This window comes from Citrus clementina, unplaced genomic scaffold, assembly GCF_000493195.1.
Source record: "Citrus clementina cultivar Clemenules unplaced genomic scaffold, Citrus_clementina_v1.0 scaffold_2, whole genome shotgun sequence".
In the NCBI taxonomy this organism is placed as follows: Eukaryota; Viridiplantae; Streptophyta; class Magnoliopsida; order Sapindales; family Rutaceae; genus Citrus; species Citrus x clementina.
Window position 1 is genome coordinate 10,005,420 of NW_006262688.1, and position 18,342 is coordinate 10,023,761.

Consider the following 18,342-nt stretch of genomic DNA (forward strand, 5'->3'; position numbering starts at 1 on the left):
TTTCTTCTGCTGTTACTTGAAATTGAGGGGAAAAAAAGAAAAAAAGGAAGAAGGAGAAGATTTATGCTTACATGGTAAATAGATAGTGTTTTTCTTTTCATATCGTTTCTTGTTCGTATGAGGAGGAAACACAGGATTTATATTCATTGCACTAGAAAAGCACAAATTCTGCATTATTCAATGGGATGCTAACAATTCTGAGATTAGTATCAGATTTACATTTTTTTTACCAAGTCTTAGTCAGTAGCTTATTTTTATTTGGTTGTTTCTCATTAAATAAAAAGATTGCATATCCGGATACTTCTCTAGCAATAGCTGAATATAAGTTATTCAGTTGTTGCGCAGAGCAACGTGGGATGTCTTTGATCATGCAGTTTATCTTGCCGACAATTGTCTTGTAATAAATCTCACCATGATTTCTCGTGGTGGTTCTAAAACCATGTTTGTAATTGACGTTAGGCAGCTGTAATTTAGAAGTTACAGTACTAAAGTATTTAGTAAGTATTAGCTGTTGTAGCTTAGAAAATATATTGATATGATTTTTCACTTATATAATGAAAATTTTATTATATCTTTAATAATTTTGTCAAAATTGTTATTTAAAAATTTTATTTATTACATACTATTAATTTTTATTTTATAATTATATCTTTTTTTTCACAGCAATTGTACATTTTAAGCTACTATACCTCAATTCCAAACATGACCTAAGTATGCTGCGCTGAAATTTTCCTTTCTGCAAACAGATTAAATGTTCTCATTTGTCTATGGACTTCAGAATTTTGATAAAGGTCATCCTGCTAACTCTTTTTCTTTGAAATTCTCTTTACTCTGTTTTTGCAGATTTATTGATCCTGACTATGGATTGACAGGGATGCAGTTATATGATGGGTTGTTTATGGTATGTGGTTTTGGTTCTATTCTCTTTGCATATGTCCCAATAAGATAGAAATAACTGAAAATGTATGGATCATTTTTTGCATCAACTAAATGGAATGGTATTAAAGGCTTGTGGCCAATAAGGTTTTCCACTTACAATGCATTTAATAGTATCCTGGTGATTAGTTTTGTCAAATCATCAATAGTGGTTACGATGACTAATGAAGTTGAGCTATGCCAAACTGAAATAGAGCGCTTTTGTTCTGCAGAATCAACTTTGTTTTGCCAGAATGCTACTCATGATCAATTTCTACAAGTATGTTTCTGTTCTTTTTTTATTTTTTATTTTTCTGTATATATTCAAATCCTTATATTCTTCCTTGTAAATTGACTTGAACAACGTGAATTTATTTGAGTTTAGACATGTTTACCATATAGCCAGAGATTTTTCTCTCTATGATTTCCTTATGTGATTATGGGCATGAGTGTTCAATTCTGTTGTAACTATGATTATACGGTCTTTTATGAGAAATAGCTGTTAATAACGAGACTTTTTCAGTTGGTAAAAATGAATTGAAAAACTGAAACTTCTGTGAGCTGCATTATTAATGTTTAAAATGAATGGTAAATAAAAATAAATAAATGGTAGTGACAATAGTGAATGTGAATGTGGCTTTAGTTATTTTTATAGATGATAATAATGATCATGACAATTGTATCCTGGTAGTGATTATATAGTGATATAGGTGGTGGCAGTGCTGATCAGAAGATTTTTTTTTTCTTTTTTTTGGAATTTGGGTGGAGATTATTGATGTTGCAGCCATGCTACAAATCTGGTAATATATATGTTAAAGCAGTTCTAATCTTCTCTAGTTGATGAGCATGGAAATTTGTAGAAGTATGCGTCTTTTTCACTACAATTATATCATTTATCATTTGTTACTTCGACTCTACTATTGTTTCTGTCAGTGTTATTTTGTTACTATTCTGTTAATGTTTATCATATTGCCATTCAGGGAAAGAGAAAAAAAAAATGCAATTATTGTTGCTACAAAGTCATTCCTTTGAAACACACATATGGTTTCATTTGCCTGTTTCATTGCTGGTATTTCGACTTGCTTTGTGAGAAATGAGTTATATAGTTATGTAATAGGCATACATTTTGTTCTAATAGATGATAACAAGTATCTTATTCAAATGCACTGGCTGATCAAACTACGATGGCAGGTTACCTCAAGCTCTATAAGATTTGTCAGTTCTACCTCTTGGAAGCTGCAAAATGATTGGAAAGCTCCATTCTAGTATTCAATAAATGTTGCAAGCAGAAATGCTTCTCAGGTTTACTTCCTACACTATTCAATAAAAAATCTTCTGGGATTACCAATAAATAAAATATTGCCTGTCTAGAAAAGAAATTGGTTGTTCTCTCTGTTAGGCTTTTAGTTGTCTATCACAATTTTCCTTTTTGGTTCGCTTGTAAGCGCATTGTGTTTGCCTGTTATTCTCCATTCTTTATTGTTGCATTTCCAAGTTTGCTACAAGTAAATTCTCGAGCTTCTTGTCCTCCACTTTGCAAGCTACTACATCAAACACTTTAGTATCAAGAAACAAATGATCAATCCAAATTTATCACATCCATTAGTTGTTTCATGTCAAATCATTGTAATTTTGCAAAATTCATAGTTCATCCATTTTCAATGTGATATAAAGTATATCACACGATAAATTCAGCATAAAAAATGATAATTTGTTCATAATCGGCACTGAATCATGTTGAGCAAGTTAGGAAATATGACATTTGAATGTCGATGATCTTTTGTTTGGGAAAGTAATCAATACAGAATGGTATTCTTCTGTCATATGTCATATCCTTGGAACTTTTATTATTAAGAGAATGATGATAAAATGTACTGCATGACTGGGATTCTGTTTGGAAAACTTTCTATCTCTATTTCAGAGGAACTTTGAAATCATAAGTTGCCTAAGCTCTCTTAGAAAGCTCAAATGGTGATTTGTGGATATATTCAGCTTTCTTTTTATGTTGAACTCTACTGGCAGATTACGAGTTGACAATAGACAACATATGTTGTATCAAGTTTGTTATCTCAACATCACTTTGTTTTTTTATCTCTTAGTTTGAATGTTTTTGTACTTTTGTTGCATTTGATTTATACTCATATCCTTGGGATTTTATGTAGTTTTCACAGTAATTTTAGGAACTTTAGATTTTCTGTTTTCATCCAAGGCCTGTATTTTATATTGGATCATTATCAATGGAAAGTGTGAGTAATTCTCCACCAAAACATTATCTGATATGTTTACTGGAACATCTCGTTGTTCAAGTCAACCCCATAAATTAAATGGATATATTCTTTTGGTACTCTCTGACTGCTGAAGACAAAAAATGCAATAGGTGCATTTGTGGATATGTTCGGCGTTAACTTCCAATTTGACATATTTTAATTTTAATTGCCGATAAAACGATAGCTGCTTTTATGACAGGTTTTACTGGCAACTGGGGATGGGTATTTATATTATTTAGAATTTGGTGATGGAACCTTGACAGAAAAGGTGCAAACAAAGCTGGCTAATCATATCTCATGCCTTGACGTTAGTCCAACTGGTGAATATCCCGATTATTGTCACGGAGCAGCAGTTGGATTGTGGAATGGAAGTGTTATGTAATTATCACTTCCTGAACTGGCTCCCATCAGTGAGCAGAATTTGGGAACTGGGGACTGGACAGCAGCCATTAATTGTGTTCTTATGTGTGACTTGCAAGGGGTATACTTTGCTAGAGCTTTCAATTTATATTTTGGGTTTTTCTATATTTTATTCTGATAAGTCTGTTGGTTCCTTCACAGATATGTTACCTGTGCTGTGGACTTAGAAATGCTTAGCTTATAAGTTTTCAATTGAATGTGAAAATGAGTGAGATGATGGATGCAGTAAGGAAGTCCCTTGGAAGCAAGCCAGTAACACTCTATACTCTCTTCACCAAAAAAAGATAAATGTGTAATTGCTGCATCAAACATGTCAACTGTGGTGTATTGCACTTACAATAAGCTTGACATAAAAGGAAATTTGGAAGCTGGTCATACCAGAACTTTTGGCCCTTCTTCTTTTCCATACCATACAGGTATCCATCCTTTAGTTCTTCATTTATTGAATGGGAGTTAAAATAAATCATTATATGGCATTAATCTATTGTTCTTTGGACCTATAGGCTAGCAATTGCAAAGGAAGATGTGACTATTATTGGCACAGTTCATGATAAGACTTGCATCTCCTTCAAGCCACTTGAGAACCGTGCTTGCTGTATCTGCCATCAGAGAGAGTCTCAGACTTTTGCCATTATATCAACATCTTGAGAAACTGCCATGCAAGTTATTCAATTGTTAAATGACCAAACATTTGAGTCCACATCAGTTCATGAGCTTCATGAGCTTGAGAATGGTAGCTCCTTTACTTTTTGTTCCTTCCACTGGTGATAGTAATATTTATTACTGCATCGGGACTGCATATGTACTAAGGGAAAAGGAGCCAACCAAGGTAAAAATGCATTTCCCTTTTCTTCTATACGAGAATTTGAGATGGTTGATATTACTTATTTCTCATTTGGGTTTTCTTGTCTTTTATCTATTAACAACTGCAGGGAAGGATGTTGGTTTTCACTGTTAGTGGCACAGAAGGTAACCACCGGAGCTGTGTACTCATTGAATGCCTTCAATGGTAAATTGTTGGCCTCAATCAATAGTAAAGATCCATTTGTACTCTCAGATGCTCCAGGATGATGGTGCCATTACTTGGAATTCGAAAGTGGGCATAATAGTCATGTGCGTGCCCTCTATGTATAGACTCAAGGGGATTTAACTGTTGTCGGCGATCCAATGAAGCAAATTTCCTCATTTATCTACAAGGTAAATTATTATTCTCAATTAACATTGCATTAGCCAACATCAATGTAACGCCACAAATTTCCATAACATTAAATTATGAAAATTGAGCTTTCATTAGGAATCATGCGTGGCCTATAACCCTTATCAAAAAGGGATATTAAATTATAAATAAGGGTTATTTATGAGATAATTTTGAAAAATGATTATTTTTCCAAATTCAATAGGTTTACTTAAGACTCTTTATAAATTCATATTTGTCCCCTTCCATAACCCTAAATCCACGACGTTTCTTCTTCTTCTCTGCTACTCATAATACTCTTACCCAAACCCTAGGATTCAAACCTTTGTTTAGGAGAGAATCAAAGCGATTGGTAAGTTTATTCTTCCTATTCTCAACAGATTTCCAATCACTCTATCTATGGTTTATATTGCATAATTTAGGCTTTTTTTAGGCTTTTGATTTATTATGAGTTTAGTTAATCAATCTTGTACGTATTAAACGCACATGATAATTCTGGATAGCATGAGTATCTCGAATTTAAACATATATTTTCTGAACGAGTTTTCTTATGAAATTTATATTTCTGGAAACTAGACATATAGTGCTTCTTGAATAAATTTTATTTCATTAAATTCGACTTCGTTTTCAATTTTATATCTATTTTCGAAATGGAAACCACTGAACTGAAAAACGGCGATTCTAGCTTTGCGATCGGATTCACAAGATTATTGGTACCACCACATGAACTCAAAAAATTATGAAATTTTATATGGAAGTTAATATATGTCTAATACTCTCAGTTTTAATTTCATAATTTTCTGATTAGTATTTTATTTTATAAAAATCTCAGAACCCGTTCGGTTTAGGTAATGTGAAAACAGTTTCGAATTTATCAAGAAATAAATAGTTTTGAAAATGTTTTTGATATCGGATCCTCTTGAAAAATTCCTATAATGCCAATCCAACACATAACCTGCAAAAGTGGCAAACAGAGGTATATTTGAAAAAGTGTGGATGGCTGATGAGAAATGAGTTGGAAATTATTATTAGAGAAATAGCAAACACACGAAAGGTTCTGGCTTAAACATAAGAAAGATCAAATTCTTGAGGTCGTTCAATTATAAACCATAAGATCAATTCCACAAAACCATACTCCTGAATCATATAGAGAAAACTTACTGATCCGCTGCTCTCTTGTACCAAAAATACTTGAAATTTTCACTATGAACTCCCCAAAAATCTCTATCGACCATGTATGACTGACAAATACCCTCACTGCCTATGACACGCTTGGGTGATTGGAATTGGCGGGTCTGTCAGTGAACCATAAAGAGTATGATTAGCAACCCACTGATTCACAGCCTGCGTATAGTGTACACCATCCCAGCTAATAGATTTTGAAGGGTCTTCACAAGAAGCCCCATACACTTCAGTTTTGTTGATTGTTGCCTTGTTTCCACACCACACATGGTCATAGTTCTCATGATACCCACAGCAGACCTTAAATGGATCAGCATAACCTGTATAAAGTAAATCAAAAACATATATTTGATCATCCACACAAGAATCGTGATTTTGGTAATAGCACTGCAACAGTAAAAGCTTGAATGCTACATTTTAGCATAAGTACACTGCAGGGACAGTAAAGGAGGATTTTTACAACAAAATATGAAATTTGCACTGTCATTCTTAAACAAAAGCACCCACCAACATATAGTGACATGTCATTGTGACCTTAGACAGATAAGTGAGTGGCAATTACAATTAAGAATGAAATGATTACCTAAAGTTTTTGCATTGCTGATCAATTCATACTTTGTGGCATAAACATCCACATACGTAATTGCAGCCTCTGGGAGCTCTGTCCTTAATTTGATAACTCTTTCTTTAAGCTGCCTGTTGAACTCCACAGCCATGTTATTTTGATCCTTGACGCAGCCATGCTCATCAAGAAAGCCTGGTGGTGGGTTATGATTGTAGAAAAAATTGGTTGGCAAGCAACCAATAGGCCCTGTATTGTGTATCCAAAATGCCCTGCCTCCTTGTTGATATATATTCTGAAATTGAATTACACAAGTTGGCTCATGACAGTTGTTCTATGCAAGACACTATTGAAGAACTCAAGTTTTTGATGAAAATCCAAACTGTTTGATGAAATGCTCGTGAGACTGTTTTTGGAAGGGGAAGCTGAACTACTCAGTTCAGAAGAGTTGACAGTTGTGTTTCTTCTTCATAAGCATCAATTTTACTTGTTTGTTCTTCATAAGTGTCAATTTTACTTAAATTGACTGAACGAGTATGATCAAGTAAAAAATTTGTTAGCTTAGGCGAGGGCAATTAAAGATGCCAACTTACTTGATGATATATATTCTGAAAGTGAAATAAACAAGGCTCGTGACAGTTGTTCTATGCAAGACAGTATTGAAGAAATTGAGTGTTTGATGAAAATATAATCTGTTTGATGAAATGCTCAGTGAGACAGTTTCTGAAAGGGAAAGCTAAACTAAGCTCCGAAGACTTGACAGTTGTGTTTCTTCTTCATAAGTCTATAAGTATCAATTTTACTTATCTAACTGACAAAACTATGATCAAGTCAAAATTTTGTTAGCTTAGAAAGATGCCAACTTACTTGAACAGCTGAAGCTAACTGATTAACAATGTCGGGTATTGCTGCACGAAGTTGATCAAAACTCATCTTTCTAAATCCAACAGAAAGATCATTTTGTCCAATATCAAACGTGTAAAGAGCCTTGGCAAAGTCCTCCTGTCTCGGCAGCTTGTCTGTATCCGAGGCAATCTTGGCTGAGCATCACATTTCACAAAGCGTGTTATATAATATGCAAACAAATGATCAAAATCATAATGGGCAAGTATCTTCATAAACAGCAAATAATAAACCAACCTTCATCGTACAGCTCTTTGGTTCGTGCTTTGAATTGGTTAAATTGCGTAATCTGCATACCCAGAAAGAAAGGACTAATTCCATACTCGTATATAGTCTCATTAGGCTTTCCAATGGTTGATCCTCCAGTGGCAAAATTAGCACCATGCCGAAAATTTGTTCCCAGTGAATTCAAATATGCACTCAAGTATGGCAACTTCACACTCTCAGCTGCAAAATGAATGAAATATTGTAAATGGGGGTTTCATGTTCTCCAAAGATAATACTGAAAAATCACAAAAATAAAAGTAAAAATAGAAGTTGTTACCAATGAAGTCTATGATGAGACGACCATCAGAATCTCTACCAGCTGGCTTGTGAAAGAACCCCTCTCCATGTGGAGCTCGAATTGGCTCAAATGCAGCTGAAATGCCACCAGTATCCGAATTTGAGTCCCCAAAATTGTAAATTGCAGGGAACTCACACGGTGGCAATTTATTAGTAACACCACTCACGCCCAAGCCGCCCCATGTGAATAGTAAAAACCCAGCAACCAAAGCTCTCCAAAACAACATTGTCACTTATCCACCAGTGTTGCCGATTCTGGGCACTCTCTCTATATATTATTAAACCCAGAGACTTTTACGGATAAAAGTAATTAACCCCTTTTTTCTTTCTAACGTCGAGACAAAACAGACGTAAGATATTCATGGTCACTGACAGTAGCCATGTGCTGTGGCCTCAATTAACTTGTTTGATCTGTCTCAAAACCTTAACCGTCAGATTGTGTTCACACTTTTGCTCTAATCGACTCTCACTGCCCAGTACAGACTGCATAGGCAACGATAACATTTATTTTGACGTATTTTGTCTAAATCTACTGAGTCACAATTACATATAGTTTTGTTATGTTGCCGTCAACAATTGTTCTCGTAGTCGAGGTTTCGAGACCCTGATATGTGTGACTTTGATGAAACATCCTTAAAATTTAAATGCATAAAAATGATGATTATTGTACCAATATAAATAAATTATAAATTTCTCATTTACGATCATTAAAGTCATGCTTAGGTTCGGCTGTGTAGATTTTATAAACTACTAAGGATTTGAACTAGAAAAAGAGCTATACAAATCTCATAAAATCGGATGACCATGTGTCGGTGACAACTGATGTGATTAATACTGCGGCTAAGACTAGAGTTGGCAGAAAGAGTGACCAATGTTGATGGACCGTGCTACTAAATTCATAGGTCGTCATTTCATTAGTGGATGGCAACGAGGCTGGGCACCATTTGATGATGATCTCTGATGGCTGTAATGAAGTATCTCAAAAGTGAAGTCGGTGTGATGCTGATAATTATGCGTGTCTGGTCTCTCTATATGTGGAATTGTGGACCATAGAGTTGTCTAGATCTCCGTAATTTGTGTTAAAATTGACCATCCATCTTCAACTTTATTCCCATTTTTTATTATATATAAATCAAGGGGCTAAGCTACCTTACAAATTAGGGAGATCGGCACTTTCTCAGTAGTTAACATATAACATTTATCTTTTTACTGTTTTTATAATGGTTAAAAATTATTCTGACAGTATAAGTTTACAATATTATTCTTATTTTTAACTACTCTTTTATTTACATTTATTATAAATTAAATAAATTACATGAATAGAAACTAAATAAAAAAATTAAGTATTAAAAATAAGAAATATATGTTTTGATGTGAGAAAAAAATTAATAATAATTTATTTTTGTAATTATTTATTTTGTGAACTTTTTTTATAATAAATATTTTGTAATATTTTAAAATTAAATATAAAAAATATAGGCAAAATATTTTATTATTTATCTTATAATAAATTTTTATTTTTCATTCAAGCTTTCTTATAATAATTTTTTTATCATTTTATAATAATTTTCTTATATATTTATTATAAGAAAATTTTCACAAAATAAATAAGTACAAGAAAAAAATTTATTATTAATTTTTTTACTCAGATCAAAATATATATTTCTAATTTTTAATACTTAATTTTTTATTTAATTTCTATTCATGTGATTTATTTAATTTATAATAAATATAAATAAAAGATTGGTTGAAAATAAGGGTAATATTGTAAACTTATGCTATCAGGAGGTTTTTGGCCATTATAAAAATAGTAATGGAGGAAATGATATATATTGATTACTGTAGGGGGGAAAGTGGCAATCTCTCTTACAAATTATGTAACAAACCGACTTTAAAAAGACAAGTAAAGAAATTAGATTTTGTCCTGTGTATGAAGCGTAAGGAAATTTAGCGGGCTTACTGATTCCTATCTGGTTGCAAAATTTTAAAACAACATACGAATTAAAAATGAAAATCTCCATCTTCGTTTTTGACGTGGTAAAACTATTTGAACTCTTCCTCGACATAATCTTTATGTCAAAATAATAATATTTATTAGATACCATAAATAAATGATTTTATTTTAAATAGCCAATTATTTAATTGGATTAGTAATCATGATGTAGATAATTATATAAGTAAGACTTATATCTTTTAGTGATCAGTGTTAATTTAATTTTATAATTCAACTTTAAAATATTTTTCTTTGTTTTTTATTTTTCTTATTGAGTAATAAAAAAATATTTGTAAGTGAAATAGACATTTTTATAGTGCAGTCTCAAGTAATTTCATTGGTAACTATAAAACAACTTATCCTATCAACCTGAAATAAAATCTTATCATTTGACGAGTATCTCATAATCAATTAGCAATCCAAATGAGGGACCAGAATAATAATCTCATAATTTAGTCCAATTGACCTCTATCTTTTATCCTAATCTTAGCTTAGATGTATTGTATTATTTATCAAGATTAAAAATATGCCCAATTAATCATATCCAAAGGCATGACCTCCTATTATTATTATTATTATTATTATTATTATGGCTAACTTTATTAATTGTCATATGTGTAAGACACTTTCCTTAATGTGTCTCACATAAGGTAACAGTGTAACACTACTGTTGTTATAAGAAAAAAGAATACATGAGTTATAATTAATTTTTTCATTATAAAAAGAAATTCTACTATTTAAAAATAAATAAAATGGTAGGCAAAGGTCAAATCAATATTTTAATCCCATACTTTTTTAAGATTTGAACTTAAGTGACCACTTAATTAAAGAAAGACCATGAAAACACGTGGAAGATAATTATAATGTTATTAATAATACAATATTTTCAACAAATTGAGCGTTTCATAAATGTAAGGCAATTACATCACCTTTTTGTCTCAACAGTACAGTTTCTTATGGGAATAACTCATGTGTAGGAATTATTCTTAACTCTTGTACATTTAACATATGAAATAATTATTTCATTATAAGCAAACATTCTTCAAAAGAAACTTATGTTCACAGTGGACAATCTTTCGGGACAAAGAAATTTAGACATCATCATTAACAACCTTAACAATTTCCTGTTGGAATTTTTTAAACATAATTTTTGGTGTGAAAAGTTTGTCCATAATTCCAGATTTTGCTTCATTTCCATGGCTAAGGAAAAAATAGTCCACAAGCAGTGTGGAGAAAGTGAGAGGAACACAAGAAGCAAGTTGATTTCATGTTATAAAACCTTTTCATCCGGTTGCACTTTTATTCTGACAGTCTATTATTACTGTTGGATTTCTATCTTCAAATCTGACAGTTCAGCTTAGTTGGCTGTTACTAACAATATCTGTAAATTAGCCGGAGCCATAAATCAATTGAACTAGCCAAAGTAAATTTCTTGCGAAGTCGATGATTGGTAGTCGCTAGTCCGACAGATTTTCTTTTCTTTTCTTTTTTTTGGCCTTATTGTGTGAAATTTACTCCCAGATATCATAATTGGAGTGTGGATGAAGAATCAAAGATTTGATTGACAGTCACTAAGCTAGTGGTGTGGACATGAGTTCGAACTCCCACAACGCATTGTGAAGGTTTAATTTCCTTCCTTAATTTGAATGAAGACAGTCTTTTTTCTTTCAAAATGTGAGTAGAGTAGACGTACTTCGAATATTAAAGAGGGTAAAAATCTGAACGTGCTTCATAAGAATCGATGTAAACTAGTCCTAATAATAATATGTTTAATAAATATCAATTGTAATCTCATGTAATAATATGATTTGTAAATATCAGTTGTAATCTCATGGAATATGAGTTGTACTCTTAAACAATAGTCTCATGTAATAAAAAAAAAAAAGAATTGATTGACGTTCTCGTCACTCTAAATTACTTGCCCAAAAGCTACTAACATGTTGAACACTTTGAAGTGACAATAAAATAGTGAATTAGTGATGTAGCATGATGATGATGATGAAAATAATAATAATAATAATAATTTGATGATATACCCAGGTGCAATGTTTCAAGTGAGAGTGGAGTTGTCTAAAAAAAAAAAGTCGAATCCAATTAGTATTAGACATTTTAAATTATGTTTCAAATTCTTATTTCAAACAATATGATTTTTAATATGTAATTCCTTGAGTGGATAAAGAAATAATATAATAAATTAATTTAGAAATTTTGAAGTTCTATTGTTCAGTTAATAAATGAAACATCATATGTCACATTATTTTACATGAAATTTTTAAATACAATTTGTGATTTCTATCATTATTCTTATTAAAATTCACAAGAAACATTTTTTAAAATTTTTAAAAATGTAAACACAGCAGAAATTCCTTAGAATCCTTTCTTAAAGTTCAGAGGGGAAAAAAAGAAATTAAAAAAAAAAGACAAAATTGTTGCAGACGGTCGAATCATAACTAACCATTAAAACATTGCATGGAAGTGGATTAGGCCCAGCAACAATTAGCAAGCAAGGTTAGATAGGGTGTCCAGGATTGCACATGGGGTGGAACTACTGGCACCCCTCTAATATTCTTCTAAAACTCCTTCTATATATGAACCCTCCGCAAATGAGACTAATGTACGGATTATTACTATTATCAGCCATTTTCATTCCAATAATATCCCGTCAAAATCATTTTCGACAACTTATAAGAAAGGCACCAAAAAATAAAAAAAAAAAAATCCAAAAAGTGTGGCATCCTATGTGATTTGTTTTTTAAAATTAAGTTAAAAGTAATCACTAAGGGTCTGTTTGGTATTGTTTTTTAATCTGTATTTTTTGAGAATAAAAACGAAAATGAAAATGATGTTTTGCAGTTACTGTATTTCGAATTTAAATATGCGTCTGGTATCATTTTCTGTATCCTATATTTTAAAATTGAAAACAGTAATATGCGTTTGGTAGACACAGTTGAAAATGATAAAAACAGAGAATATGCGTTTGGTAATACTTTTTTCAAAAACAGTTTTTACTAATCATTTACATTATATTTATAGTCATAAAATAATTATTTAGCTAATACACACAAATACAACAAAATAATTTAACCAAATTTAATATAAAAAAATTACATGATAATAAAGTTTAAGAATTAACATTAATTAAAAAGAAGTTTGACATTGTCATTGTTTTTACACTATATAATTAAGATATTTTATTACAACACATGATTTAAACAAAATAATTATAAAAAAACTACATGATACACATTATGCATTACGTATGTAATCATGCCACATAAAAGCTGCAATTCCATCTCTGCATTTCGTGAAATAGATGAATTGCTTTGTGAGCTTTGCCATGATTTGCAAGCCCTCCAATCATGGTACTCCATGAAACAACATCTCTCTCTACCATCTGATCAAACAGTTGACTTGCTTGATTGATGCAACCACATTTTATGTACATTTCGATGAGAGCATTGCAAATAACAGTCCTCCGCAACAAGTGATTTTTATCACAATACATACGAATCCATTCCCCTAGCTCAAGAGATCCTAGTTGTGCACAAGCTGGCAAAACAGATATGATACTTATCTCATCAGGTTCAATACCCACCATTTCCATTTGCCGAAATACATCCAGTGCTTCAGCATAGCTCCCTATATGTGTATACCCCGAAATCATTACAGTCCATGAGACAATAGTCGTATAAGGCATCTTATCAAATATCATTCTTGCTTTTTTCATTTGACCCAATCTAGCATACCCAGAAATAAGATTATTCCAAGCAACTATATCTATATCAGTCATTTCCTCGAACACTTTGTGTGCCTCAATTAGCTCATCACATTTTCCATACAAATCTAGAAGTGCATTCTCTGTTATGGAATGCGACTTCAGCCCAAATTTACACACATGGGCATGAATTTGCTTTCCCAAAGAAGGACACAACAGCCCCGCACATGATTTAATCACAAACGGTAATGTAAATTTATCAAGCAAAATTAGGCTTCCAGCTCGTGGGTTATATAATTAAGATATATAAAACAAACAAGAAAACACCCATTTTAATCCAATAAAGATTCCTCTCATACTCTTATGTCTATTTTCTTCATAAAAAATAGCGGAAATATCAAAGATCTCTAGCATAAAGGGTAGATTTTCCAGGACAATTTAAGACCTACAAATTCATCAAGTGATTTATACAAAATTATTACTTTTGGAATTAATATATCAATATAAATTTATTCATTATAAAAATTTCGTATGAGAGAAAGCTTTTTTATTATGATTTGGCATTATGAAAAGAGATTTTGGGAGTTTATGCAAAAATGAATTCAATTCTACTCTGCAATCAAATTGCCAGTTACAATTTGATTATTTTCTCGTGCATTTCTTTTTCTTCCTTTTCACACAAATCTATGAAGGATTTTTTTTTTTAATTTAGGTTGCATTATCAAACTTGGAAATAGAATTATTATTTTTTGAACACAAATTGAGATTTCACAATCTCTAAAATAAATGAGGAAAAATTTCAGCTCATAAATAAACAATTTGTCACTATATATGAACAACCTCAGAAATTTCCAGAATTAAAAATCACTCAAATCATCTCTCAAAAATTTCAGCTCATAAACAAAATAAATACCGGCAAGTGACAACGAAGTAGCAGTAGACGAAGATCCGAGAGAGCAAGTGCAGATCCGAGAGAGCAAGTGCATATCCAAGAGAGCAAGTGCAGATCCAAGAGAGCAAGTGCAGATCCGAGAGAGCAAAGATGAAGTAGCAGCAGCTGGACGGAGTCGGAGTAGCAGCAACGGTTACGACGAAGAAAGAGCAGCGGCAGTGGCTAGCACACCAAGAGCGACCTAGAGAGAGATTTGCTGCAACTGGATTGAGAAAATTAAGGGGAAAGAGGGAGTTACAGTGAACGGGATTGAGAGTGAGGGCTGCAGTGAAGAAAAAAGTGAGGGCTGCGGGGTCACGATTTCTTTGTTGTTTTTTAATTCATTTTAAGGTTTAGTTTGTAAAATTTGGAGAACATGTTTAACTTGTTTTCAATTGTATAGTTATAATAATGAATCCGAATTTTGTGTTTTGTAATTTGTTTTGTGAAAAAAATCCACCAAACATGTTTTATGTGTGTATTATAAAAATGAAAACGAAAACATGACTTGCAAAACGGTACCAAACAGGCCCTAAGAATCTAAAAAAAAAAACAATTATTAGGCAGTGGGGTTAGACTCGACCTGCATTGGGGCAAAGATTGAGTCGAGTTTCTCTAAACAAGAAAGAAGAAATGCTAAGTGTCTAGAGAGGCAAGAGAAAGAGAAGAAAACGACAGCATGTGTTCCACTATGGGTGCATTTGGGATTGAGATACTGTAACTTTTAAGCTGCAACTGCTGTGGAAAAAAAGTTGTAACTATGAAATTAAAGTTAATAATATATAGTAAATATATATTTTAAATAATAATTTTGATAAAATTATTAAAGATATAATAGATTCTTCATTATAAAAGTAAAAAATCATATCAACATAGTTTTCAAGTTACAACAGTTAATGTTTACCAAATATTTTACTGTTGTACTTTTTAAACTACAGTTGTCTAACCTCAATCTCAAACGTCAAACGTACCCTATCTCCCGCCCTTTATAATTAAAAAAATAATAAAGAACTGAGATGAAATTGACAAAATCTCTTACTCTATCAGCTTGTCCTCACGCATTCCATTTTCGCCATTTTCTTCCTTCTTTCGAATAGCTTTCTTGTACAAGATCGCTGCTGACTATGACACAGCCGCTGAAGATGACACGGTCATATTTGCATCATAATATCATGGAGAGGAACCAAGATGTTTTCTGTAACACCCCAGCCCGAACTCTAAGGGCAAATCTGACCACAACGCACATATGAATTTAAATAACTCCTTACAACCGATAAAATTCAAGTCTCAAATACAAGAGTCAGCGGAATAACTTGAAAGTTTACCCAAACCATCTACCATCCTCAATTCAAATCCATTTTTTCACTCATCACGAATCAATCCTGACTTCTAAAAACTGAATTACAATAAACTATAATGAGTACAAGACCCAGTAAGCAAACTAGTTTTTTTTATACTAAAATACATACATACTTATATATAATGCAAATTGACGATATGTCATGGTCTTTTGGAAATACTGTTAACAAATTCATAAAAATCTCTTTATGTCGCTTTCAAACTTTCTCATTTTCTTTCAATGAAATACATATTCTGCAATTGTGGCACTTTGCAACGCTCGGGCCCTTAAGAGGTGGCCCCCGCATAATTTCAAGAGGTGGCCTCCTCACAACTTCAAGAGGTGGCCCCCAATGCAAATTCTCATAAAACATAAATCTCATTTGCTAAAATTCATTTTCTCATTCATAGAAAACTCAATGCATTTCCTTGCTCATGCCAATGAACCATCACACATACATATGCCTATGTACATAATCACGCCCAATACATAACAACACATCACATAAACATATGAGTAGAGACATATAAATCTATATTCGTACATATCAAAATAGGCTTTTCATACAAGTCAAACATATATATTGTTTATTGTGATTCGTTTTAAAGTCTAGTTTACTTATCTCTTGGCATCCTCATGCAACAAATGCGTACTGATATCATCAACTAAAATCATCAATAAATATCTCATAAGATATAATCAAGCCTCAATCATAAACTCTAATATCCTCAACTATCTCAATTTCAACATCTTATAAGCTCAACCTCAAATGTCCTCAATAATCGGCCCTCAAAACATAACAGTCCATATTCTCTGATTTTTAATAAATTATTCCCTGATTGGAAAAATCTCAAATTTTACAAACATATTCTGACATATTGAAAGTTCATTGATAAAAATTTCATAATTTGATTCCTTCAAAAACTATTGAAAATAATTGACGTTTCAGATATCATCAATACTGTCAAACAATTTTCTGTTTTGAACACACTTGATTTAAAAATACAAAATAATTTATTATTTTATCATAAAATCTTGAAAATTTACAAAATCGTACTAGACATATATAAAAATCATTGACCCAAATTTCATAATTTTTGAAGAAGTATAGCTATGGTAAAAATAATTTCGTAATTCACGTTATTCACGGAAATCAGAAAATTTCCAGATTTTCAGACTTGACTTTGAAAAATTGTAATTAATTGAAATCTTATCCGATTAACTTGAAACAAGTTTCAAAACATTTTAGATGATGTCTACTTTAACATATCCAAAAATCAGAATCAATTTGTACAAATTACTATGATTTTCGTAATAATTCGTTGTCAGCATATTTCTACCAAATCTTAAGTTTCTACTTCTATTGTAGTCGTGTTTCTCCACAACAAATTAATAAAAACTAAGAATTAAAACTTACCTCCAAATCCAAATCTTCTCTCAACAATACCCAATTCAAATTATGTAATTTGATCTCATGTGTTGTCATGGCAGAACAAAGAAGAAGAAGAAGATTTTCTTCTTCTTCTTTTTCTTTTCTTTTCTCTCCATCTCTCTCTCTTTTTGTCTTTTTTTTTTTTTTGTCTTAGCCGATTTCTCCTTCTTCCTCTCTCTCTTATAATGGAAAAGACATCTTATTCTATTTATACTACAGTAAAAAGGATCACTAAAAACTAAAAAAACTTAAATACCCTTGGGAGAATTAGGGTATTACATTCTCATTCTGTTTTATGATGCGATTGGTTCACCCATTCGTTATGTTCTATCTCCTTTCATTTACATTTTTTTTTTTTTTGGTCACTTCATGCCTTTCAAATACATACCTATATCAAGAGAATCTGTGTTGTGATGGATGATGGATACTTGTTAGTAGTCTCAGTGAGTTCAGTGCCTGCATGAGATTATTAGCCATGTTCATTTCTAAAGCATTTTCAGCTATCGGCACAATTCTACAGGAGCAGGAGCAAGTCTTGCATCTGTAGTTGTTTTCTCTTTCAAAATCCGCTGTTGTCAATGTCATAATCTTTTGACAGTGATTAGAATTCTTCTCAAAGCAACGCTATATATATATAGCAATATTCCAATCTACAATTTTAAATTGCAGAAAAATTCGAAAAAAAACGCATAAATTATGTGGTTTAAGCGTTTTGAGTTTTAATCCTCTCACCATGGTTTTAAAATTTTCTTTAACTTTTTCCACACTCTAAGATTCTAGACTACAAAACTACTCTCTCTCTCTCTATAAGTAAATATATATATGTATATATATAGATATTCACCATCTAATAAAGAACATCAATAAAGAAAGAAAAGATGGATAAAGTATTGAAACAAATATTGAGAATTCAAGTCAAAATTG

General features: G+C 31.8%; 1 protein-coding gene across 1 annotated transcript; it reads right to left on the reverse strand.

The window, feature by feature from the left end:
- Window positions 1–5,798: 5,798 nt before the first annotated feature.
- On the reverse strand, window positions 5,799–8,322 carry LOC18051208 (GDSL esterase/lipase At5g14450). The gene is made up of 5 exons (XM_006446574.2): window positions 7,989–8,322; window positions 7,682–7,891; window positions 7,409–7,581; window positions 6,563–6,836; window positions 5,799–6,299 (listed from the first exon to the last, which is right to left on the reverse strand). The coding sequence occupies exons 1-5, from the start codon at window positions 8,233–8,235 to the stop codon at window positions 6,052–6,054; spliced, it is 1,152 nt and encodes a 383-aa protein (XP_006446637.1). The 5' UTR covers window positions 8,236–8,322; the 3' UTR covers window positions 5,799–6,051.
- Between the last annotated feature and the right edge of the window lie 10,020 nt (window positions 8,323–18,342).